The 25,147-nt window shown below is 44.2% G+C and overlaps 3 protein-coding genes across 3 annotated transcripts in view; all 3 read right to left on the bottom strand.

Moving 5' to 3' along the window:
• Nucleotides 1-2,116, bottom strand: part of LOC306926242 (uncharacterized protein) — a 35,240-nt gene extending 33,124 nt beyond the window's left edge. The window contains exons 1-2 of the mRNA XM_079505509.1: nt 1,952-2,116; nt 1,081-1,208 (exon numbers count right to left, since the gene is read on the bottom strand). Coding sequence (XP_079361635.1) covers nt 1,081-1,208; nt 1,952-1,995 — 172 coding nt within the window. The 5' untranslated portion in view covers nt 1,996-2,116. The remainder of the gene's footprint in view (nt 1-1,080; nt 1,209-1,951) is intronic.
• A 52-nt stretch (nt 2,117-2,168) lies between these two features.
• Nucleotides 2,169-5,712, bottom strand: LOC306926241 (brevican core protein-like; the record flags this gene model as incomplete). The annotated part of the gene is made up of 7 exons (XM_079505508.1): nt 5,602-5,712; nt 4,906-5,181; nt 4,352-4,720; nt 4,085-4,253; nt 3,461-3,588; nt 2,770-3,045; nt 2,169-2,587 (listed from the first exon to the last, which is right to left on the bottom strand). The coding sequence occupies exons 1-7, from the start codon at nt 5,606-5,608 to the stop codon at nt 2,169-2,171; spliced, it is 1,644 nt and encodes a 547-aa protein (XP_079361634.1). The 5' UTR covers nt 5,609-5,712.
• A 2,662-nt stretch (nt 5,713-8,374) lies between these two features.
• LOC306926240 (uncharacterized protein) lies at nt 8,375-24,639 on the bottom strand (the record flags this gene model as incomplete). The annotated part of the gene is made up of 31 exons (XM_079505507.1): nt 8,375-8,547; nt 8,646-9,014; nt 9,200-9,475; nt 9,896-10,023; nt 10,526-10,694; nt 10,793-11,161; nt 11,347-11,622; nt 12,043-12,170; nt 12,673-12,841; nt 12,940-13,308; nt 13,492-13,767; nt 14,183-14,310; nt 14,813-14,981; nt 15,080-15,448; nt 15,632-15,907; nt 16,323-16,450; nt 16,953-17,121; nt 17,220-17,588; nt 17,772-18,047; nt 18,463-18,590; nt 19,093-19,261; nt 19,360-19,728; nt 19,912-20,187; nt 20,603-20,730; nt 21,233-21,401; nt 21,500-21,868; nt 22,052-22,327; nt 22,748-22,875; nt 23,208-23,376; nt 23,481-23,849; nt 24,486-24,639. 31 exons carry the CDS (start codon nt 24,637-24,639, stop codon nt 8,375-8,377), a joined length of 7,290 nt encoding a protein of 2,429 aa, XP_079361633.1.
• Nucleotides 24,640-25,147: the final 508 nt, after the last annotated feature.

The following is a 25,147-nucleotide window of genomic DNA, read 5'->3' as shown; positions in this document are numbered from 1 at the left end:
GGGAGGACAGAGAGGAGGGTGTGGGTTACATTTATCTGGTTAATTCCGTTCAATTGAGCAAGGTAGCGCTTTCACAACAGGGGGTGAAAGAAGAATAGAAGATAGACACTCAGTGATTGTGATTAGAGTGAATTCAATTACAACACATCCACTGCTGTTGACAAAGATCTACGTAAAGTCTAATCAATTTCTAAACAATTTACCGCCGATGACGGAGATCTCCGTCATGTGGTCTTTTCAGAGGTCGTGCTCTTCGCCAACGTATGAATGGTTCTAGGTTGCTAAGCAACAGATACAACCGGATATGAAATGTAAGTGAAATTTTCGCCTTACATCCGCCTCAACGTTATCAGATTTAGAAAAATGCATTCATCCCAGATTGGGTTTTTGGTCAAAACAAGCTTTGTTCAATCAAAAATATAATCGCTTGTCACTTTACGCGGCATTTGTTTACATCCGGTTCACGTCATGGGTCTTTACTGAGTGGTGGAAGAATGTTTAATGGTAAGTATAAAAAAGTAAAAAAAATGTGATTAGATTGAATTCAATTATATTAATGGTAAGTACTGTACAAAACCTTTCATTTTGATTGATGCTAGTATTCTATGCAGACAGACATACAGTACATTGGTCGCTTGTTCTCAGGTTTTTCTTCCATAGATTAGTTTTTCTCAACCACAAATGTTAAGAATGTGATTTAGTTAGCATGTTATTTAGACAAATGCTAGGTTCATTGTTTGGTATGCTGGTGCACTACAGTGTTCTCTCTGCACATTATGTAATTATTTTAATTGTTTGTTAAAGTTCACACACTTATTCCAATATCACACTATAAATCCCTCTAAGAGAGACTCAAGTATGTTTATCGTGGATGATGACAGATAACCAGGTGTCTGTTTAAACGGGAATGGTTTATAGTACCACATACAGGATGGTTATTGATACCATACCTTGTATTAGTTTGCCATTGACAATTTATATGACAAACAGTTTGAATTACCCTAATGCAATAATCCCCAACCATCTGTGATTCAAAGCATAATAAAGCCACTATGAAAAGATCCCAGAATAGTGGCATACCTGACATCTTCTCAGCAAAACAATAAACATCAAAGGTCTCATTGCAATCCTTTTCTCCATATGATTTCACTCCAGGAGATCCATCTTCATCTCCCCAACAGCCTTCCCGGGGTTCGCGGAGGGGGTACCTGCAGTGAAGCACACCGGAATCAATTAAGGAACTGACTTTTTCAGGTTGATACAAGCAAATGTATATATTTTCATTGTGCCACATCATATGGTGAAGATTCTGTGATGTAGTCAAGGCCCAGTGAGTTCCAATTGTTTCTGTTGTTGATTGACTTCCAAACCTCATCATAATATATATTGCTATTTTATTCCAGATTTTTCTGTTATAATTCCATTTAATTTAAGGCACTGTACATCTTTTAATGTTGTTTTTTTTTGTGGCTTGCGCCTTTATTTTATATTTTTTATGGAGGGACAGACAGTAGGCTGACAGGAAATGGGGAGAGAGATGGGGGGGGAAGACATGCAGTAAAGGCCGTCGGGATCGGGAGTCGAACCCGCGGCACACTGCCAGACTGGATTGCCAGCCAAGGTGCCTGGACCACTGAGCCATACATCTTTTAGAGTCTGCTTCAAGAGGCCTCAGACGAACTTAAAGTTCTGCTACAAAGCAACATGCTCACTCACATAAAAATAATTCAGTGAGGCATTGTTTTGGGGAGATCACAGTTTATTCACCCCTTCACCCCCTTCACGCATCATGTTTCCATCTGATGTAAACATTTTACAAGCTTATTGTGACTGAATGAATAAATAGTTGAATGAATACTGAATGAATAAATAGTTGTATGACTAATGCAAGCGTAATTATGACTTTGTGTGATGTCCAGAACAACTGGTAACGTCTGACTGAAAATCCTACCTGACGGTCTGGTCAGACAGCCAGCCAGCGCTACACTGATCCATGCCATCATGATAAGCAGCCCTGAGCTGAGCAGGGGTGGCGATGGAAGCACTGTTCTCATTACACGCTGCCTTCGCCTTCTCAAAGCTCAAGCTGTAATGGTCAGTGTAGTAGTGGAACACAATACCTGAGAAAGAGAGAGAGAAGACAGAGATCATACATTTACTCTTCTCAATTACTGCTGGTTTAAAAAAATGTCATAACTAAGGTGAACTGGTGTCGTACCTTGAACCTGAATGTCCACAGAGTCATAGATTTCCTCGTTGTCATAAATCACCTCACAGTGGTACGTTCCTGAGTCTTTCGACCGCACCTCTGTGATCTCTATGGTGGCGTCAGTGTGAGCCTTTGGATAGTTGACCATGGTCACTCTGTCTTTGTACTCCTTCCCCACCTGAACTTTGCCGTCCAAGGCCTCCAGGATGAGCGTGGCCTTGTTCTTGGAGACATAAGTCCATCTGATACGGTGGGAGAGCGCTGACATGGTCGAGGCCTCGGGGTCATCGCCTGTTTTTAACTTGAAGTAGCACGGCACCGACAAACTGCTGCCCAGCAGGGGGCGGAGTGTCATCTCCATTGGGATCCTTACCAATTCTGGAGGTGGAGAGAGGTGAATAGTCGAATTACATGAATGGGCTCAATCAAAAGATCCACATGACGCCATGTCGTTACTAGACCACTGCTTTTTGTCTTGACGGCACTAACTCCTCTCCAATTTTAGTGATGGTGCATTATGGGAGTTGCAGTCTGTCCATCACTCACTCTAAAATATTTACCTTGAAAACATATTGCGTTGTATCGAGACTTAATGTTGGGGTCGATGTCCATGGTTATCACTCCCACCGTGCCTTCTCCACAGTGTGATGTTGCAATGTTTATGGGGTAACGGACACTCTGGTCAGCCAGCCAGCCGGGCTGACACACATCCATGCCGTCCTGCCATGCCAGGTACAGCTCTCCAGTTGTGGCCAAACGGCTGCCCAGTTGGGTACACTGGTCACAAGCTTGGTAGAATGTGAACTCTTCTTCCGACGTGGAGAAAAAGACCCTGCCTGGGAGGACAGAGAGGAGGGTCTGGGTTACATTTAGCTGGTTAATTCCTTTCAATAGAGCAAGGTAGCGCTTTCACAACAGGGAATGAAAACCGTTAGACACTCAGTATGTGATTAGAATGAATTAAATTACATGAACACATTCCCTGGCGTTGACAGAGATCTACATCAAGTCTAATCCAACCATTCACCGCTGATGACGGAGATCTCGCCCGTCATGTGGTGTTTTCAGTGTTTTAGGTCGCTCTCTTTTACCACCTACTATAGGTCAGGATGATACCATACTTTTTATTAGTTTGCCATTGACAACTTATATGACACACAGTTTGAATTACCCTAATGCAATAATCCCCAATCACCTGTTATTCTAAGCATAATAAAGCCACTATGAAGAGATCCCTGAATAGTGGCATACCTGACATCTTCTCAGCAAAACAATAAACATCAAAGGTCTCATTGCAATCCTTTTCTCCATATGATTTCACTCCAGGAGATCCATCTTCATCTCCCCAACAGCCTTCCCGGGGTTCGCGGAGGGGGTACCTGCAGTGAAGCACACCGGAATCAATTAAGGAACTGACATTTTTAGGTTGATGTAGGCAAGGCCCAGTGAGTTCCAACTGTTTCTGTTGTTGATTGAATTCCTAATATATTCCTATTTCATTCCTTATTTTTCTGTTATAATTCCATTTAACTTAATCCACTGTACTTCTTTTAGGTGTCTGCTTCAAGACGCCTCAGACAAACTTAAAGTTCTGCTACATTTACAAAGCAACATGCTCACTCATATAAAAATAATTCAGTGAGGCATTGTTTTTGGGGAGATCTGTTTATTCACCCCTTTCAATCCAGAAGGAAATGTCATGATGGAAAGTTACCACCTGATGTAAATAATGTTCCAAGCCCAAATTTAAAACAATATTAACTGAATGAATAAATAGTTGTATGACTAATGCAAGCGTAATGTGAAGGGTTTCCTTCACATTATGACTTTGTGTGATGTCCAGAACAACTGGTAACGTCTGACTGAAAATCTTACCTGACGGTCTGGTCAGACAGCCAGCCAGCGCTACACTGATCCATGCCATCATGATAAGCAGCCCTGAGCTGAGCAGGGGTGGCGATGGAAGCACTGTTCTCATTACACGCTGCCTTCGCCTTCTCAAAGCTCAAGCTGTAATGGTCAGTGTAGTAGTGGAACACAATACCTGAGAAAGAGAGAGAGAAGACAGAGATCATACATTTACTCTTCTCAATTACTGCTGGTTTAAAAAAATGTCATAACTAAGGTGAACTGGTGTCGTACCTTGAACCTGAATGTCCACAGAGTCATAGATTTCCTCGTTGTCATAAATCACCTCACAGTGGTACGTTCCTGAGTCTTTCGACCGCACCTCTGTGATCTCTATGGTGGCGTCAGTGTGAGCCTTTGGATAGTTGACCATGGTCACTCTGTCTTTGTACTCCTTCCCCACCTGAACTTTGCCGTTCAAGGCCTCCAGGATGAGCGTGGTCTTGTTCTTGGAGACATAAGTCCATCTGATACGGTGGGAGAGCGCTGACATGGTCGAGGCCTCGGGGTCATCGCCTGTTTTTAACTTGAAGTAGCACGGCACCGACAAACTGCTGCCCAACAGGGGGCGGAGTGTCATCTCCATTGGGATCCTTACCAATTCTGGAGGTGGAGAGAGGTGAATAGTCAAAATTACATGAATGGGCTCAATCAAAAGATCCACATGACTCCATGTCGTTACTAGACCCCTGCTTTTTGTCTTGACGGCACTAACTCCTCTCCAATTTTAGTGATGGTGCATTATGGGAGTTGCTGTCTGTCGATGGAACTCACTCTAAAAGATTTACCTTGAAAACATACTGCGTTGTGTCGAGACGTAATGTTGGGGTCGATGTCCATGGTTATCACTCCCACCGTGCCTCCTCCACAGTGTGACGTTGCAATGTTTATGGGGTAGCGGACACTCTGGTCAGCCAGCCAGCCGGGGTGACACATATCCATGCCGTCCTGCCATGCCAGGTACAGCTCTCCAGTTGTGGCCAAACGGCTGCCCAGTTGGGTACACTGGTCACTAGCTTGGTAGAATGTGAACTCTTCTTCCGACGTTGAGAAAAAGACCCTGCCTGGGAGGACAGAGAGGAGGGTCTGGGTTACATTTAGCTGGTTAATTCCTTTCAATAGAGCAAGGTAGCGCTTTCACAACAGGGAATGAAAACCGTTAGACACTCAGTATGTGATTAGAATGAATTCAATTACATGAACACATTCCCTGACGTTGACAGAGATCTACATCAAGTCTAATCCAACAGTTCACCGCTGATGACGGAGATCTCGCCCGTCATGTGGCGTTTTCAGTGTTTTATGATAGGTCGCTCTCTTTTACCACATACTATAGGTCAGGATGATACCATACTTTTTATTAGTTTGCCATTGACAACTTATATGACACACAGTTTGAATTACCCTAAGGCAATAATCCCCAATCACCTGTTATTCTAAGCATAATAAAGCCACTATGAAGAGATCCCTGAATAGTGGCATACCTGACATCTTCTCAGCAAAACAATAAACATCAAAGGTCTCATTGGAATCCTTTTCTCCATATGATTTCACTCCAGGAGATCCATCTTCATCTCCCCAACAGCCTTCCCGGGGTTCGCGGAGGGGGTACCTGCAGTGAAGCACACCGGAATCAATTAAGGAACTGACATTTTTAGGTTGATGTAGGCAAGGCCCAGTGAGTTCCAACTGTTTCTGTTGTTGATTGAATTCCTAATATATTCCTATTTCATTCCTTATTTTTCTGTTATAATTCCATTTAACTTAATCCACTGTACTTCTTTTAGGTGTCTGCTTCAAGACGCCTCAGACAAACTTAAAGTTCTGCTACATTTACAAAGCAACATGCTCACTCATATCAAAATAATTCAGTGAGGCATTGTTTTTGGGGAGATCTGTTTATTCACCCCTTTCAATCCAGAAGGAAATGTCATGATGGAAAGTTACCACCTGATGTAAATAATGTTCCAAGCCTATATTCAAATTTAAAACAATATTAACTGAATGAATAAATAGTTGTATGACTAATGCAAGCGTAATGTGAAGGGTTTCCTTCACATTATGACTTTGTGTGATGTCCAGAACAACTGGTAACGTCTGACTGAAAATCTTACCTGACGGTCTGGTCAGACAGCCAGCCAGCGCTACACTGATCCATGCCATCATGATAAGCAGCCCTGAGCTGAGCAGGGGTGGCGATGGAAGCACTGTTCTCATTACACGCTGCCTTCGCCTTCTCAAAGCTCAAGCTGTAATGGTCAGTGTAGTAGTGGAACACAATACCTGAGAAAGAGAGAGAGAAGACAGAGATCATACATTTACTCTTCTCAATTACTGCTGGTTTAAAAAAATGTCATAACTAAGGTGAACTGGTGTCGTACCTTGAACCTGAATGTCCACAGAGTCATAGATTTCCTCGTTGTCATAAATCACCTCACAGTGGTACGTTCCTGAGTCTTTCGACCGCACCTCTGTGATCTCTATGGTGGCGTCAGTGTGAGCCTTTGGATAGTTGACCATGGTCACTCTGTCTTTGTACTCCTTCCCCACCTGAACTTTGCCGTCCAAGGCCTCCAGGATGAGCGTGGTCTTGTTCTTGGAGACATAAGTCCATCTGATACGGTGGGAGAGCGCTGACATGGTCGAGGCCTCGGGGTCATCGCCTGTTTTTAACTTGAAGTAGCACGGCACCGACAAACTGCTGCCCAGCAGGGGGCGGAGTGTCATCTCCATTGGGATCCTTACCAATTCTGGAGGTGGAGAGAGGTGAATAGTCAGAATTACATGAATGGGCTCAATCAAAAGATCCACATGACGCCATGTCGTTACTAGACCCCTGCTTTTTGTCTTGACGGCACTAACTCCTCTCCAATTTTAGTGATGGTGCATTATGGGAGTTGCAGTCTGTCGATGGAACTCACTCTAAAAGATTTACCTTGAAAACATACTGCGTTGTGTCGAGATGTAATGTTGGGGTCGATGTCCATGGTTATCACTCCCACCGTGCCTTCTCCACAGTGTGACGTTGCAATGTTTATGGGGTAGCGGACACTCTGGTCAGCCAGCCAGCCGGGGTGACACATATCCATGCCGTCCTGCCATGCCAGGTACAGCTCTCCAGTTGTGGCCAAACGGCTGCCCAGTTGGGTACACTGGTCACTAGCTTGGTAGAATGTGAACTCTTCTTCCGACGTTGAGAAAAAGACCCTGCCTGGGAGGACAGAGAGGAGGGTCTGGGTTACATTTAGCTGGTTAATTCCTTTCAATAGAGCAAGGTAGCGCTTTCACAACAGGGAATGAAAACCGTTAGACACTCAGTATGTGATTAAAATGAATTCAATTACATGAACACATTCCCTGACGTTGACAGAGATCTACATCAAGTCTAATCCAACAGTTCACCGCTGATGAAAGAGATCTCGCCCGTCATGTGGCGTTTTCAGTGTTTTATGATAGGTCGCTCTCTTTTACCACATACTATAGGTCAGGATGATACCATACTTTTTATTAGTTTGCCATTGACAACTTATATGACACACAGTTTGAATTACCCTAAGGCAATAATCCCCAATCACCTGTTATTCTAAGCATAATAAAGCCACTATGAAGAGATCCCTGAATAGTGGCATACCTGACATCTTCTCAGCAAAACAATAAACATCAAAGGTCTCATTGGAATCCTTTTCTCCATATGATTTCACTCCAGGAGATCCATCTTCATCTCCCCAACAGCCTTCCCGGGGTTTGCGGAGGGGGTACCTGCAGTGAAGCACACCGGAATCAATTAAGGAACTGACATTTTTAGGTTGATGTAGGCAAGGCCCAGTGAGTTCCAACTGTTTCTGTTGTTGATTGAATTCCTAATATATTCCTATTTCATTCCTTATTTTTCTGTTATAATTCCATTTAACTTAATCCACTGTACTTCTTTTAGGTGTCTGCTTCAAGACGCCTCAGACAAACTTAAAGTTCTGCTACATTTACAAAGCAACATGCTCACTCATATCAAAATAATTCAGTGAGGCATTGTTTTTGGGGAGATCTGTTTATTCACCCCTTTCAATCCAGAAGGAAATGTCATGATGGAAAGTTACCACCTGATGTAAATAATGTTCCAAGCCTATATTCAAATTTAAAACAATATTAACTGAATGAATAAATAGTTGTATGACTAATGCAAGCGTAATGTGAAGGGTTTCCTTCACATTATGACTTTGTGTGATGTCCAGAACAACTGGTAACGTCTGACTGAAAATCTTACCTGACGGTCTGGTCAGACAGCCAGCCAGCGCTACACTGATCCATGCCATCATGATAAGCAGCCCTGAGCTGAGCAGGGGTGGCGATGGAAGCACTGTTCTCATTACACGCTGCCTTCGCCTTCTCAAAGCTCAAGCTGTAATGGTCAGTGTAGTAGTGGAACACAATACCTGAGAAAGAGAGAGAGAAGACAGAGATCATACATTTACTCTTCTCAATTACTGCTGGTTTAAAAAAATGTCATAACTAAGGTGAACTGGTGTCGTACCTTGAACCTGAATGTCCACAGAGTCATAGATTTCCTCGTTGTCATAAATCACCTCACAGTGGTACGTTCCTGAGTCTTTCGACCGCACCTCTGTGATCTCTATGGTGGCGTCAGTGTGAGCCTTTGGATAGTTGACCATGGTCACTCTGTCTTTGTACTCCTTCCCCACCTGAACTTTGCCGTCCAAGGCCTCCAGGATGAGCGTGGTCTTGTTCTTGGAGACATAAGTCCATCTGATACGGTGGGAGAGCGCTGACATGGTCGAGGCCTCGGGGTCATCGCCTGTTTTTAACTTGAAGTAGCACGGCACCGACAAACTGCTGCCCAGCAGGGGGCGGAGTGTCATCTCCATTGGGATCCTTACCAATTCTGGAGGTGGAGAGAGGTGAATAGTCAGAATTACATGAATGGGCTCAATCAAAAGATCCACATGACGCCATGTCGTTACTAGACCCCTGCTTTTTGTCTTGACGGCACTAACTCCTCTCCAATTTTAGTGATGGTGCATTATGGGAGTTGCAGTCTGTCGATGGAACTCACTCTAAAAGATTTACCTTGAAAACATACTGCGTTGTGTCGAGATGTAATGTTGGGGTCGATGTCCATGGTTATCACTCCCACCGTGCCTTCTCCACAGTGTGACGTTGCAATGTTTATGGGGTAGCGGACACTCTGGTCAGCCAGCCAGCCGGGGTGACACATATCCATGCCGTCCTGCCATGCCAGGTACAGCTCTCCAGTTGTGGCCAAACGGCTGCCCAGTTGGGTACACTGGTCACTAGCTTGGTAGAATGTGAACTCTTCTTCCGACGTTGAGAAAAAGACCCTGCCTGGGAGGACAGAGAGGAGGGTCTGGGTTACATTTAGCTGGTTAATTCCTTTCAATAGAGCAAGGTAGCGCTTTCACAACAGGGAATGAAAACCGTTAGACACTCAGTATGTGATTAGAATGAATTCAATTACATGAACACATTCCCTGACGTTGACAGAGATCTACATCAAGTCTAATCCAACAGTTCACCGCTGATGACGGAGATCTCGCCCGTCATGTGGCGTTTTCAGTGTTTTATGATAGGTCGCTCTCTTTTACCACATACTATAGGTCAGGATGATACCATACTTTTTATTAGTTTGCCATTGACAACTTATATGACACACAGTTTGAATTACCCTAAGGCAATAATCCCCAATCACCTGTTATTCTAAGCATAATAAAGCCACTATGAAGAGAACCCTGAATAGTGGCATACCTGACATCTTCTCAGCAAAACAATAAACATCAAAGGTCTCATTGCAATCCTTTTCTCCATATGATTTCACTCCAGGAGATCCATCTTCATCTCCCCAACAGCCTTCCCGGGGTTCGCGGAGGGGGTACCTGCAGTGAAGCACACCGGAATCAATTAAGGAACTGACATTTTTAGGTTGATGTAGGCAAGGCCCAGTGAGTTCCAACTGTTTCTGTTGTTGATAGAATTCCTAATATATTCCTATTTCATTCCTGATTTTTCTGTTATAATTCCATTTAACTTAATCCACTGTACTTCTTTTAGGTGTCTGCTTCAAGACGCCTCAGACGAACTTAAAGTTCTGCTACATTTACAAAGCAACATGCTCACTCATATAAAAATAATTCAGTGAGGCATTGTTTTTGGGGAGATCAGTTTATTCACCCATTTCAATCCAGAAGGAAATGTCATCATGGGAAGTTACCACCTGATGTAAATAATGTTCCAAGCCTATATTCAAATTTGAAAAAATATTAACTGAATGAATAAATAGTTGTATGACTAATGCAAGCGTAATGTGAAGGGTTTCCTTCACATTATGACTTTGTGTGATGTCCAGAACAACTGGTAACGTCTGACTGAAAATCCTACCTGACGGTCTGGTCAGACAGCCAGCCAGCGCTACACTGATCCATGCCATCATGATAAGCAGCCCTGAGCTGAGCAGGGGTGGCGATGGAAGCACTGTTCTCATTACACGCTGCCTTCGCCTTCTCAAAGCTCAAGCTGTAATGGTCAGTGTAGTAGTGGAACACAATACCTGAGAAAGAGAGAGAGAAGACAGAGATCATACATTTACTCTTCTCAATTACTGCTGGTTTAAAAAAATGTCATAACTAAGGTGAACTGGTGTCGTACCTTGAACCTGAATGTCCACAGAGTCATAGATTTCCTCGTTGTCATAAATCACCTCACAGTGGTACGTTCCTGAGTCTTTCGACCGCACCTCTGTGATCTCTATGGTGGCGTCAGTGTGAGCCTTTGGATAGTTGACCATGGTCACTCTGTCTTTGTACTCCTTCCCCACCTGAACTTTGCCGTCCAAGGCCTCCAGGATGAGCGTGGTCTTGTTCTTGGAGACATAAGTCCATCTGATACGGTGGGAGAGCGCTGACATGGTCGAGGCCTCGGGGTCATCGCCTGTTTTTAACTTGAAGTAGCACGGCACCGACAAACTGCTGCCCAGCAGGGGGCGGAGTGTCATCTCCATTGGGATCCTTACCAATTCTGGAGGTGGAGAGAGGTGAATAGTCAGAATTACATGAATGGGCTCAATCAAAAGATCCACATGACGCCATGTCGTTACTAGACCCCTGCTTTTTGTCTTGACGGCACTAACTCCTCTCCAATTTTAGTGATGGTGCATTATGGGAGTTGCAGTCTGTCGATGGAACTCACTCTAAAAGATTTACCTTGAAAACATACTGCGTTGTGTCGAGATGTAATGTTGGGGTCGATGTCCATGGTTATCACTCCCACCGTGCCTTCTCCACAGTGTGACGTTGCAATGTTTATGGGGTAGCGGACACTCTGGTCAGCCAGCCAGCCGGGGTGACACATATCCATGCCGTCCTGCCATGCCAGGTACAGCTCTCCAGTTGTGGCCAAACGGCTGCCCAGTTGGGTACACTGGTCACTAGCTTGGTAGAATGTGAACTCTTCTTCCGACGTTGAGAAAAAGACCCTGCCTGGGAGGACAGAGAGGAGGGTCTGGGTTACATTTAGCTGGTTAATTCCTTTCAATAGAGCAAGGTAGCGCTTTCACAACAGGGAATGAAAACCGTTAGACACTCAGTATGTGATTAGAATGAATTAAATTACATGAACACATTCCCTGACGTTGACAGAGATCTACATCAAGTCTAATCCAACAGTTCACCGCTGATGACGGAGATCTCGCCCGTCATGTGGCGTTTTCAGTGTTTTATGATAGGTCGCTCTCTTTTACCACATACTATAGGTCAGGATGATACCATACTTTTTATTAGTTTGCCATTGACAACTTATATGACACACAGTTTGAATTACCCTAAGGCAATAATCCCCAATCACCTGTTATTCTAAGCATAATAAAGCCACTATGAAGAGAACCCTGAATAGTGGCATACCTGACATCTTCTCAGCAAAACAATAAACATCAAAGGTCTCATTGCAATCCTTTTCTCCATATGATTTCACTCCAGGAGATCCATCTTCATCTCCCCAACAGCCTTCCCGGGGTTCGCGGAGGGGGTACCTGCAGTGAAGCACACCGGAATCAATTAAGGAACTGACATTTTTAGGTTGATGTAGGCAAGGCCCAGTGAGTTCCAACTGTTTCTGTTGTTGATAGAATTCCTAATATATTCCTATTTCATTCCTGATTTTTCTGTTATAATTCCATTTAACTTAATCCACTGTACTTCTTTTAGGTGTCTGCTTCAAGACGCCTCAGACGAACTTAAAGTTCTGCTACATTTACAAAGCAACATGCTCACTCATATAAAAATAATTCAGTGAGGCATTGTTTTTGGGGAGATCAGTTTATTCACCCATTTCAATCCAGAAGGAAATGTCATCATGGGAAGTTACCACCTGATGTAAATAATGTTCCAAGCCTATATTCAAATTTGAAAAAATATTAACTGAATGAATAAATAGTTGTATGACTAATGCAAGCGTAATGTGAAGGGTTTCCTTCACATTATGACTTTGTGTGATGTCCAGAACAACTGGTAACGTCTGACTGAAAATCCTACCTGACGGTCTGGTCAGACAGCCAGCCAGCGCTACACTGATCCATGCCATCATGATAAGCAGCCCTGAGCTGAGCAGGGGTGGCGATGGAAGCACTGTTCTCATTACACGCTGCCTTCGCCTTCTCAAAGCTCAAGCTGTAATGGTCAGTGTAGTAGTGGAACACAATACCTGAGAAAGAGAGAGAGAAGACAGAGATCATACATTTACTCTTCTCAATTACTGCTGGTTTAAAAAAATGTCATAACTAAGGTGAACTGGTGTCGTACCTTGAACCTGAATGTCCACAGAGTCATAGATTTCCTCGTTGTCATAAATCACCTCACAGTGGTACGTTCCTGAGTCTTTCGACCGCACCTCTGTGATCTCTATGGTGGCGTCAGTGTGAGCCTTTGGATAGTTGACCATGGTCACTCTGTCTTTGTACTCCTTCCCCACCTGAACTTTGCCGTCCAAGGCCTCCAGGATGAGCGTGGTCTTGTTCTTGGAGACATAAGTCCATCTGATACGGTGGGAGAGCGCTGACATGGTCGAGGCCTCGGGGTCATCGCCTGTTTTTAACTTGAAGTAGCACGGCACCGACAAACTGCTGCCCAGCAGGGGGCGGAGTGTCATCTCCATTGGGATCCTTACCAATTCTGGAGGTGGAGAGAGGTGAATAGTCAGAATTACATGAATGGGCTCAATCAAAAGATCCACATGACGCCATGTCGTTACTAGACCACTGCTTTTTGTCTTGACGGCACTAACTCCTCTCCAATTTTAGTGATGGTGCATTATGGGAGTTGCAGTCTGTCCATCACTCACTCTAAAAGACTTACCTTGAAAACATATTGCGTTGTATCGAGACTTAATGTTGGGGTCGGTGTCCATGGTTATCACTCCCACCGTGCCTTCTCCACAGTGTGACGTTGCAATGTTTATGGGGTAGCGGACACTCTGGTCAGCCAGCCAGCCGGGCTGACACACATCCATGCCGTCCTGCCATGCCAGGTACAGCTCTCCAGTTGTGGCCAAACGGCTGCCCAGTTGGGTACACTGGTCACAAGCTTGGTAGAATGTGAACTCTACTTCCGACGTGGAGAAAAAGACCCTGCCTGGGAGGACAGAGAGGAGGGTCTGGGTTACATTTAGCTGGTTAATTCCTTTCAATAGAGCAAGGTAGCGCTTTCACAACAGGGAATGAAAACCGTTAGACACTCAGTATGTGATTAGAATGAATTAAATTACATGAACACATTCCCTGGCGTTGACAGAGATCTACATCAAGTCTAATCCAACCATTCACCGCTGATGACGGAGATCTCGCCCGTCATGTGGTGTTTTCAGTGTTTTAGGTCGCTCTCTTTTACCACCTACTATAGGTCAGGATGATACCATACTTTTTATTAGTTTGCCATTGACAACTTATATGACACACAGTTTGAATTACCCTAATGCAATAATCCCCAATCACCTGTTATTCTAAGCATAATAAAGCCATTATGAAGAGATCCCTGAATAGTGGCATACCTGACATCTTCTCAGCAAAACAATAAACATCAAAGGTCTCATTGCAATCCTTTTCTCCATATGATTTCACTCCAGGAGATCCATCTTCATCTCCCCAACAGCCTTCCCGGGGTTCGCGGAGGGGGTACCTGCAGTGAAGCACACCGGAATCAATTAAGGAACTGACATTTTTAGGTTGATGTAGGCAAGGCCCAGTGAGTTCCAACTGTTTCTGTTGTTGATATAATTCCTAATATATTCCTATTTCATTCCTGATTTTTCTGTTATAATTCCATTTAACTTAATCCACTGTACTTCTTTTAGGTGTCTGCTTCAAGACGCCTCAGACGAACTTAAAGTTCTGCTACATTTACAAAGCAACATGCTCACTCATATAAAAATAATTCAGTGAGGCATTGTTTTTGGGGAGATCAGTTTATTCACCCATTTCAATCCAGAAGGAAATGTCATCATGGGAAGTTACCACCTGATGTAAATAATGTTCCAAGCCTATATTAAAATTTGAAAAAATATTAACTGAATGAATAAATAGTTGTATGACTAATGCAAGCGTAATGTGAAGGGTTTCCTTCACATTATGACTTTGTGTGATGTCCAGAACAACTGGTAACGTCTGACTGAAAATCCTACCTGACGGTCTGGTCAGACAGCCAGCCAGCGCTACACTGATCCATGCCATCATGATAAGCAGCCCTGAGCTGAGCAGGGGTGGCGATGGAAGCACTGTTCTCATTACACGCTGCCTTCGCCTTCTCAAAGCTCAAGCTGTAATGGTCAGTGTAGTAGTGGAACACAATACCTGAGAAAGAGAGAGAGAAGACAGAGATCATACATTTACTCTTCTCAATTACTGCTGGTTTAAAAAAATGTCATAACTAAGGTGAACTGGTGTCGTACCTTGAACCTGAATGTCCACAGAGTCATAGATTTCCTCGTTGTCATAAATCACCTCACAGTGGTACGTTCCTGAGTCTTTCGACCGCACCTCTGTGATCTCTATGGTGGCGTCAGTGTGAGCCTTTGGATAGTTGACCATGGTCACTCTGTCTTTGTACTCCTTCCCCACCTGAACTTTGCCGTCCAAGGCCTCCAGGATGAGCGTGGTCTTGTTCTTGGAGACATAAGTCCATCTGATACGGTGGGAGAGCGCTGACATGGTCGAGGCCTCGGGGTCATCGCCTGTTTTTAACTTGAAGTAGCACGGCACCGACAAACTGCTGCCCAGCAGGGGGCGGAGTGTCATCTCCATTGGGATCCTTACCAATTCTGGAGGTGGAGAGAGGTGAATAGTCAGAATTACATGAATGGGCTCAATCAAAAGATCCACATGACGCCATGTCGTTACTAGACCACTGCTTTTTGTCTTGACGGCACTAACTCCTCTCCAATTTTAGTGATGGTGCATTATGGGAGTTGCAGTCTGTCCATCACTCACTCTAAAAGACTTACCTTGAAAACATATTGCGTTGTATCGAGACTTAATGTTGGGGTCGGTGTCCATGGTTATCACTCCCACCGTGCCTTCTCCACAGTGTGACGTTGCAATGTTTATGGGGTAGCGGACACTCTGGTCAGCCAGCCAGCCGGGCTGACACACATCCATGCCGTCCTGCCATGCCAGGTACAGCTCTCCAGTTGTGGCCAAACGGCTGCCCAGTTGGGTACACTGGTCACAAGCTTGGTAGAATGTGAACTCTACTTCCGACGTGGAGAAAAAGACCCTGCCTGGGAGGACAGAGAGGAGGGTCTGGGTTACATTTAGCTGGTTAATTCCTTTCAATAGAGCAAGGTAGCGCTTTCACAACAGGGAATGAAAACCGTTAGACACTCAGTATGTGATTAGAATGAATTAAATTACATGAACACATTCCCTGGCGTTGACAGAGATCTACATCAAGTCTAATCCAACCATTCACCGCTGATGACGGAGATCTCGCCCGTCATGTGGTGTTTTCAGTGTTTTAGGTCGCTCTCTTTTACCACCTACTATAGGTCAGGATGATACCATACTTTTTATTAGTTTGCCATTGACAACTTATATGACACACAGTTTGAATTACCCTAATGCAATAATCCCCAATCACCTGTTATTCTAAGCATAATAAAGCCATTATGAAGAGATCCCTGAATAGTGGCATACCTGACATCTTCTCAGCAAAACAATAAACATCAAAGGTCTCATTGCAATCCTTTTCTCCATATGATTTCACTCCAGGAGATCCATCTTCATCTCCCCAACAGCCTTCCCGGGGTTCGCGGAGGGGGTACCTGCAGTGAAGCACACCGGAATCAATTAAGGAACTGACATTTTTAGGTTGATGTAGGCAAGGCCCAGTGAGTTCCAACTGTTTCTGTTGTTGATATAATTCCTAATATATTCCTATTTCATTCCTGATTTTTCTGTTATAATTCCATTTAACTTAATCCACTGTACTTCTTTTAGGTGTCTGCTTCAAGACGCCTCAGACGAACTTAAAGTTCTGCTACATTTACAAAGCAACATGCTCACTCATATAAAAATAATTCAGTGAGGCATTGTTTTTGGGGAGATCAGTTTATTCACCCATTTCAATCCAGAAGGAAATGTCATCATGGGAAGTTACCACCTGATGTAAATAATGTTCCAAGCCTATATTAAAATTTGAAAAAATATTAACTGAATGAATAAATAGTTGTATGACTAATGCAAGCGTAATGTGAAGGGTTTCCTTCACATTATGACTTTGTGTGATGTCCAGAACAACTGGTAACGTCTGACTGAAAATCCTACCTGACGGTCTGGTCAGACAGCCAGCCAGCGCTACACTGATCCATGCCATCATGATAAGCAGCCCTGAGCTGAGCAGGGGTGGCGATGGAAGCACTGTTCTCATTACACGCTGCCTTCGCCTTCTCAAAGCTCAAGCTGTAATGGTCAGTGTAGTAGTGGAACACAATACCTGAGAAAGAGAGAGAGAAGACAGAGATCATACATTTACTCTTCTCAATTACTGCTGGTTTAAAAAAATGTCATAACTAAGGTGAACTGGTGTCGTACCTTGAACCTGAATGTCCACAGAGTCATAGATTTCCTCGTTGTCATAAATCACCTCACAGTGGTACGTTCCTGAGTCTTTCGACCGCACCTCTGTGATCTCTATGGTGGCGTCAGTGTGAGCCTTTGGATAGTTGACCATGGTCACTCTGTCTTTGTACTCCTTCCCCACCTGAACTTTGCCGTCCAAGGCCTCCAGGATGAGCGTGGTCTTGTTCTTGGAGACATAAGTCCATCTGATACGGTGGGAGAGCGCTGACATGGTCGAGGCCTCGGGGTCATCGCCTGTTTTTAACTTGAAGTAGCACGGCACCGACAAACTGCTGCCCAGCAGGGGGCGGAGTGTCATCTCCATTGGGATCCTTACCAATTCTGGAGGTGGAGAGAGGTGAATAGTCAGAATTACATGAATGGGCTCAATCAAAAGATCCACATGACGCCATGTCGTTACTAGACCACTGCTTTTTGTCTTGACGGCACTAACTCCTCTCCAATTTTAGTGATGGTGCATTATGGGAGTTGCAGTCTGTCCATCACTCACTCTAAAAGATTTACCTTGAAAACATATTGCGTTGTATCGAGACTTAATGTTGGGGTCGGTGTCCATGGTTATCACTCCCACCGTGCCTTCTCCACAGTGTGACGTTGCAATGTTTATGGGGTAGCGGACACTCTGGTCAGCCAGCCAGCCGGGCTGACACACATCCATGCCGTCCTGCCATGCCAGGTACAGCTCTCCAGTTGTGGCCAAACGGCTGCCCAGTTGGGTACACTGGTCACTAGCTTGGTAGAATGTGAACTCTACTTCCGACGTGGAGAAAAAGACCCTGCCTGGGAGGACAGAGAGGAGGGTCTGGGTTACATTTAGCTGGTTAATTCCTTTCAATAGAGCAAGGTAGCGCTTTCACAACAGGGAATGAAAACCGTTAGACACTCAGTATGTGATTAGAATGAATTAAATTACATGAACACATTCCCTGGCGTTGACAGAGATCTACATCAAGTCTAATCCAACCATTCACCGCTGATGACGGAGATCTCGCCCGTCATGTGGTGTTTTCAGTGTTTTAGGTCGCTCTCTTTTACCACCTACTATAGGTCAGGATGATACCATACTTTTTATTAGTTTGCCATTGACAACTTATATGACACACAGTTTGAATTACCCTAATGCAATAATCCCCAATCACCTGTTATTCTAAGCATAATAAAGCCACTATGAAGAGATCCCTGAATAGTGGCATACCTGACATCTTCTCAGCAAAACAATAAACATCAAAGGTCTCATTGGAATCCTTTTCTCCATATGATTTCACTCCAGGAGATCCATCTTCATCTCCCCAACAGCCTTCCCGGGGTTCGCGGAGGGGGTACCTGCAGTGAAGCACACCGGAATCAATTAAGGAACTGACATTTTTAGGTTGATGTAGGCAAGGCCCAGTGAGTTCCAACTGTTTCTGTTGTTGATAGAATTCCTAATATATTCCTATTTCATTCCTGATTTTTCTGTTATAATTCCATTTAACTTAATCCACTGTACTTCTTTTAGGTGTCTGCTTCAAGACGCCTCAGACGAACTTAAAGTTCTGCTACATTTACAAAGCAACATGCTCACTCATATAAAAATAATTCAGTGAGGCATTGTTTTTGGGGAGATCAGTTTATTCACCCATTTCAATCCAGAAGGAAATGTCATCATGGGAAGTTACCACCTGATGTAAATAATGTTCCAAGCCTATATTCAAATTTGAAAAAATATTAACTGAATGAATAAATAGTTGTATGACTAATGCAAGCGTAATGTGAAGGGTTTCCTTCACATTATGACTTTGTGTGATGTCCAGAACAACTGGTAACGTCTGACTGAAAATCCTACCTGACGGTCTGGTCAGACAGCCAGCCAGCGCTACACTGATCCATGCCATCATGATAAGCAGCCCTGAGCTGAGCAGGGGTGGCGATGGAAGCACTGTTCTCATTACACGCTGCCTTCGCCTTCTCAAAGCTCAAGCTGTAATGGTCAGTGTAGTAGTGGAACACAATACCTGAGAAAGAGAGAGAGAAGACAGAGATCATACATTTAATCTTCTCAATTACTGCTGGTTTAAAAAAAAATCATAACTAAGGTGAACTGGTGTCGTACCTTGAACCTGAATGTCCACAGAGTCATAGATTTCCTCGTTGTCATAAATCACCTCACAGTGGTACGTTCCTGAGTCTTTCGACCGCACCTCTGTGATCTCTATGGTGGCATCAGTGTGAGCCTTTGGATAGTTGACCACGGTCACTCTGTCTTTGTACTCCTTCCCCACCTGAACTTTGCCGTCCAAGGCCTCCAGGATGAGCGTGGTCTTGTTCTTGGAGACATAAGTCCATCTGATACGGTGGGAGAGCGCTGACATGGTCGAGGCCTCGGGGTCATCGCCTGTTTTTAACTTGAAGTAGCACGGCACCGACAAACTGCTGCCCAGCAGGGGGCGGAGTGTCATCTCCATTGGGATCCTTACCAATTCTGGAGGTGGAGAGAGGTGAATAGTCAGAATTACATGAATGGGCTCAATCAAAAGATCCACATGACGCCATGTCGTTACTAGACCACTGCTTTTTGTCTTGACGGCACTAACTCCTCTCCAATTTTAGTGATGGTGCATTATGGGAGTTGCAGTCTGTCCATCACTCACTCTAAAAGATTTACCTTGAAAACATATTGCGTTGTATCGAGACTTAATGTTGGGGTCGATGTCCATGGTTATCACTCCCACCGTGCCTCCTCCACAGTGTGACGTTGCAATGTTTATGGGGTAGCGGACACTCTGGTCAGCCAGCCAGCCGGGCTGACACACATCCATGCCGTCCTGCCATGCCAGGTACAGCTCTCCAGTTGTGGCCAAACGGCTGCCCAGTTGGGTACACTGGTCACAAGCTTGGTAGAATGTGAACTCTACTTCCGACGTGGAGAAAAAGACCCTGCCTGGGAGGACAGAGAGGAGGGTCTGGGTTACATTTAGCTGGTTAATTCCTTTCAATAGAGCAAGGTAGCGCTTTCACAACAGGGAATGAAAACCGTTAGACACTCAGTATGTGATTAGAATGAATTAAATTACATGAACACATTCCCTGGCGTTGACAGAGATCTACATCAAGTCTAATCCAACCATTCACCGCTGATGACGGAGATCTCGCCCGTCATGTGGTGTTTTCAGTGTTTTAGGTCGCTCTCTTTTACCACCTACTATAGGTCAGGATGATACCATACTTTTTATTAGTTTGCCATTGACAACTTATATGACACACAGTTTGAATTACCCTAATGCAATAATCCCCAATCACCTGTTATTCTAAGCATAATAAAGCCACTATGAAGAGATCCCTGAATAGTGGCATACCTGACATCTTCTCAGCAAAACAATAAACATCAAAGGTCTCATTGCAATCCTTTTCTCCATATGATTTCACTCCAGGAGATCCATCTTCATCTCCCCAACAGCCTTCCCGGGGTTCGCGGAGGGGGTACCTGCAGTGAAGCACACAGGAATCAATTAAGGAACTGACATTTTTAGGTTGATGTAGGCAAGGCCCAGTGAGTTCCAACTGTTTCTGTTGTTGATTGAATTCCTAATATATTCCTATTTCATTCCTGATTTTTCTGTTATAATTCCATTTAACTTAATCCACTGTACTTCTTTTAGGTGTCTGCTTCAAGACGCCTCAGACGAACTTAAAGTTCTGCTACATTTACAAAGCAACATGCTCACTCATATAAAAATAATTCAGTGAGGCATTGTTTTTGGGGAGATCAGTTTATTCACCCATTTCAATCCAGAAGGAAATGTCATCATGGGAAGTTACCACCTGATGTAAATAATGTTCCAAGCCTATATTCAAATTTGAAAAAATATTAACTGAATGAATAAATAGTTGTATGACTAATGCAAGCGTAATGTGAAGGGTTTCCTTCACATTATGACTTTGTGTGATGTCCAGAACAACTGGTAACGTCTGACTGAAAATCCTACCTGACGGTCTGGTCAGACAGCCAGCCAGCGCTACACTGATCCATGCCATCATGATAAGCAGCCCTGAGCTGAGCAGGGGTGGCGATGGAAGCACTGTTCTCATTACACGCTGCCTTCGCCTTCTCAAAGCTCAAGCTGTAATGGTCAGTGTAGTAGTGGAACACAATACCTGAGAAAGAGAGAGAGAAGACAGAGATCATACATTTACTCTTCTCAATTACTGCTGGTTTAAAAAAATGTCATAACTAAGGTGAACTGGTGTCGTACCTTGAACCTGAATGTCCACAGAGTCATAGATTTCCTCGTTGTCATACATCACCTCACAGTGGTACGTTCCTGAGTCTTTCGACCGCACCTCTGTGATCTCTATGGTGGCGTCAGTGTGAGCCTTTGGGTAGTTGACCATGGTCACTCGGTCTTCGTACTCCTTCTCCACCTGAACTTTGCCATCCAAGGCCTCCAGGATGAGCGTGGTCTTGTTCTTGGAGACATAAGTCCATCTGATACGGTGGGAGAGCGCTGACATGGTCGAGGCCTCGGGGTCATCACCTGTTTTTAACTTGAAGTAGCACGGCACCGACAAACTGCTGCCCAGCAGGGGGCGGAGTGTCATCTCCATTGGGATCCTTACCAATTCTGGAGGTGGAGAGAGGTGAATAGTCAGAATTACATGAATGGGCTCAATCAAAAGATCCACATGACGCCATGTCGTTACTAGACCACTGCTTTTTGTCTTGACGGCACTAACTCCTCTCCAATTTTAGTGATGGTGCATTATGGGAGTTGCAGTCTGTCCATCACTCACTCTAAAATATTTACCTTGAAAACATATTGCGTTGTATCGAGAGTTAATGGGGGGGTCGATGTCCATGGTTATCACTCCCACCGTGCCTTCTCCACAGTGTGACGTTGCAATGTTTATGGGGTAGCGGACACTCTGGTCAGCCAGCCAGCCGGGCTGACACACATGCATACCGTCCTGCCATGCCAGGTACAGCTCTCCAGTTGTGGCCAAACGGCTGCCCAGTTGGGTACACTGGTCACTAGCTTGGTAGAATGTGAACTCTTCTTCCGACGGGGAGAAAAAGACCCTGCCTGGGAGGACAGAGAGGAGGGTCTGGGTTACATTTAGCTGGTTAATTCCTTTCAATAGAGCAAGGTAGCGCTTTCACAACAGGGAATGAAAACCGTTAGACACTCAGTATGTGATTAGAATGAATTAAATTACATGAACACATTCCCTGACGTTGACAGAGATCTACATCAAGTCTAATCCAACCATTCACCGCTGATGACGGAGATCTCGCCCGTCATGTGGCGTTTTCAGTGTTTTATGATAGGTCGCTCTCTTTTACCACATACTATAGGTCAGGATGATACCATACTTTTTAAAGGTTTTCCATTGACAACTTATATGACACACAGTTTGAATTACTCTAATGCAATAATCCCCAATCACCTGTTATTCTAAGCATAATAAAGCCACTATGAAGAGATCCCCGAATAGTGGCATACCTGACATCTTCTCAGCAAAACAATAAACATCAAAGGTCTCATTGGAATCCTTTTCTCCATATGATTTCACTCCAGGAGATCCATCTTCATCTCCCCAACAGCCTTCCCGGGGTTCGCGGAGGGGGTACCTGCAGTGAAGCACACCGGAATCAATTAAGGAACTGACATTTTTAGGTTGATGTAGGCAAGGCCCAGTGAGTTCCAACTGTTTCTGTTGTCGATTGAATTCCTAATATTTTTCTATTTCATTTCAGATTTTTCTGTTATAATTCCATTTAACTTAATCCACTGTACTTCTTTTATGTGTCTGCTTCAAGACACCTCAGACGAACTTAAAGTTCTGCTACATTTACAAAGCACTCATGACTAATGCAAGAGTAATGTGAAGAGTTTCCTTCAAATTATGACTTTGTGTGATGTCCAGAACAATTAACTGGTAAGGTCAGACTGAAAATCCTACCTGACAGTCTGGTCAGACAGCCAGCCAGCGCTACACTGATCCATGCCATCATGATAAGCAGCCCTGAGCTGAGCAGGGGTGGCGATGGAAGCACTGTTCTCATTACACGCTGCCTTCGCCTTCTCAAAGCTCAAGCTGTAACGGTCAGTGTAGTAGTGGAACACAATACCTGATAAAGAGAGAGAGAAGACAAGACAGAGATCATATATTTACTCTTCTCAATTATTGCTGGTTTAAAAAAAAAGTCATAACTAAGGTGAACTGGTGTCATACCTTGAACCTGAATGTCCACAGAGTCATAGATTTCCTCGTTGTCATACATCACCTCACAGTGGTACGTTCCTGAGTCTCTCGACCGCACCTCTGTGATCTCTATGGTGGCGTCAGTGTGAGCCTTTGGGTAGTTGACCAAGGTCACTCGGTCTTCGTACTCCTTCTCCACCTGAACTTTGCCATCCAAGGCCTCCAGGATGAGCGTGGTCTTGTTCTTGCAGTGGACATAGGTCCACCTAACACGGTGGGAGAGCTGGGAGACAGTCTGGTCCCAGGTGTTATTCCGGATCTGGCACGGCACCACCACCTTACTGCCCAACAGGGGACGGAGTGGCATCTTCACAGGGATTCTGACACTCGGCATAACGTCTAGGACAGGAAATGGAGAGGGAGTGGAGGCGTTAGTGGGAATAAATAGTAGATGGTTATTGGTTATAGCTAAGGTAGAGTAAGTGATATTATTTGGTTAAAACAAAAAAGTGTATTTTAAAAGGTTAAAAGACTATATTCTATTCATTGCTTTAGTGTTTGTTCAGTAACAGGACTCTCCCCATTTCTCTAGCTCTTTAATAAAGAGAAAATACATTTTCAGGTACCCAGCAAGCCAAATGACGTCATGATGACGTTAATGTCCTCCGGTGACATTCAGGACTCGTCCATATGAGGATGATCTTTACGTCATTACCAGGACGACTTCACCAGTTGAAATAATATAGCTTATTCTGGGCCAGATCTGACTAGTTATGATAATGACTTAAGTTGATCTGGCCTCGATCGGACTCTCTCTGATTCATCCAGGGACGTCCGTCTTAGTGGGCAGATTTATGTTGGTTGAAATCAGGTCACTTCAGGTGATATTCTGGGCCAGATCTGACTAGTCTAGGTTAATTTATGAGGGGCACTAGAGCCCCTCCAACACCTGATGTCATGTGGCAGCCAAGTCTATCCATTTAATCACAGTTAATCACATTTTGCACAACAATATAGGCTCTTAACAATCCTAACCTGTATGTTCTTTTGGCAGTCCTTCCATTTCATGTGTGGTGTCCAGCTGGTGTCCATGTGTGGTGTCCAGCTGGTGTCCATGTGTGGTGTCCAGCTGGTGTCCAGCTGCCGCAACAACAGAGACAAAAACAAGCAAAGACCCACAACCCTTCATTCTGAAACCGAGCCGCTCTAGATACTGTGCAGCTACCTTTATCATCTGCCTTATAAACGAACATCGGACACGTCATTGTATCCAGGGGAAAGTTACTGTACAAGCTGGTCACAAAATAAAGTCAAGGACCATCTGAGAACATGATAAGAGCTGGCAGGATTCAACTTCAACTATAAGTTTACGTGTAAAAAAGTGGTTAAAATTATTTTACATGCAAGCTGAATTCAATTTTCAATTTTCAGTATAATAATAAGAATGGAAAATGTCAAATAGCAAAAAAGCGAGGAAAGCCAACTTGAAATATGTGTTTATGTCCACATAAACAGAAGTACAAGAATGCCTTGTACAAAGAGGACATGATCACTGCCAATGCAGTCAGACAATGGGAAAACAGCCAGTTACAGTTGACAGTCTTGTCAGACACAGCAGACATTGATCATGGATAAAGGAAACAAGCCTCCTCCTGAGATTCCTGAGCGGTTTCCTATAATAGCTGATACTGAGCAGT

The sequence above is a fragment of the Electrona antarctica genome (assembly GCF_951216825.1).
Source record: "Electrona antarctica genome assembly, chromosome: 7".
In the NCBI taxonomy this organism is placed as follows: domain Eukaryota; kingdom Metazoa; phylum Chordata; class Actinopteri; order Myctophiformes; family Myctophidae; genus Electrona; species Electrona antarctica.
This window is presented reverse-complemented; position numbering and strand designations above follow the sequence as displayed.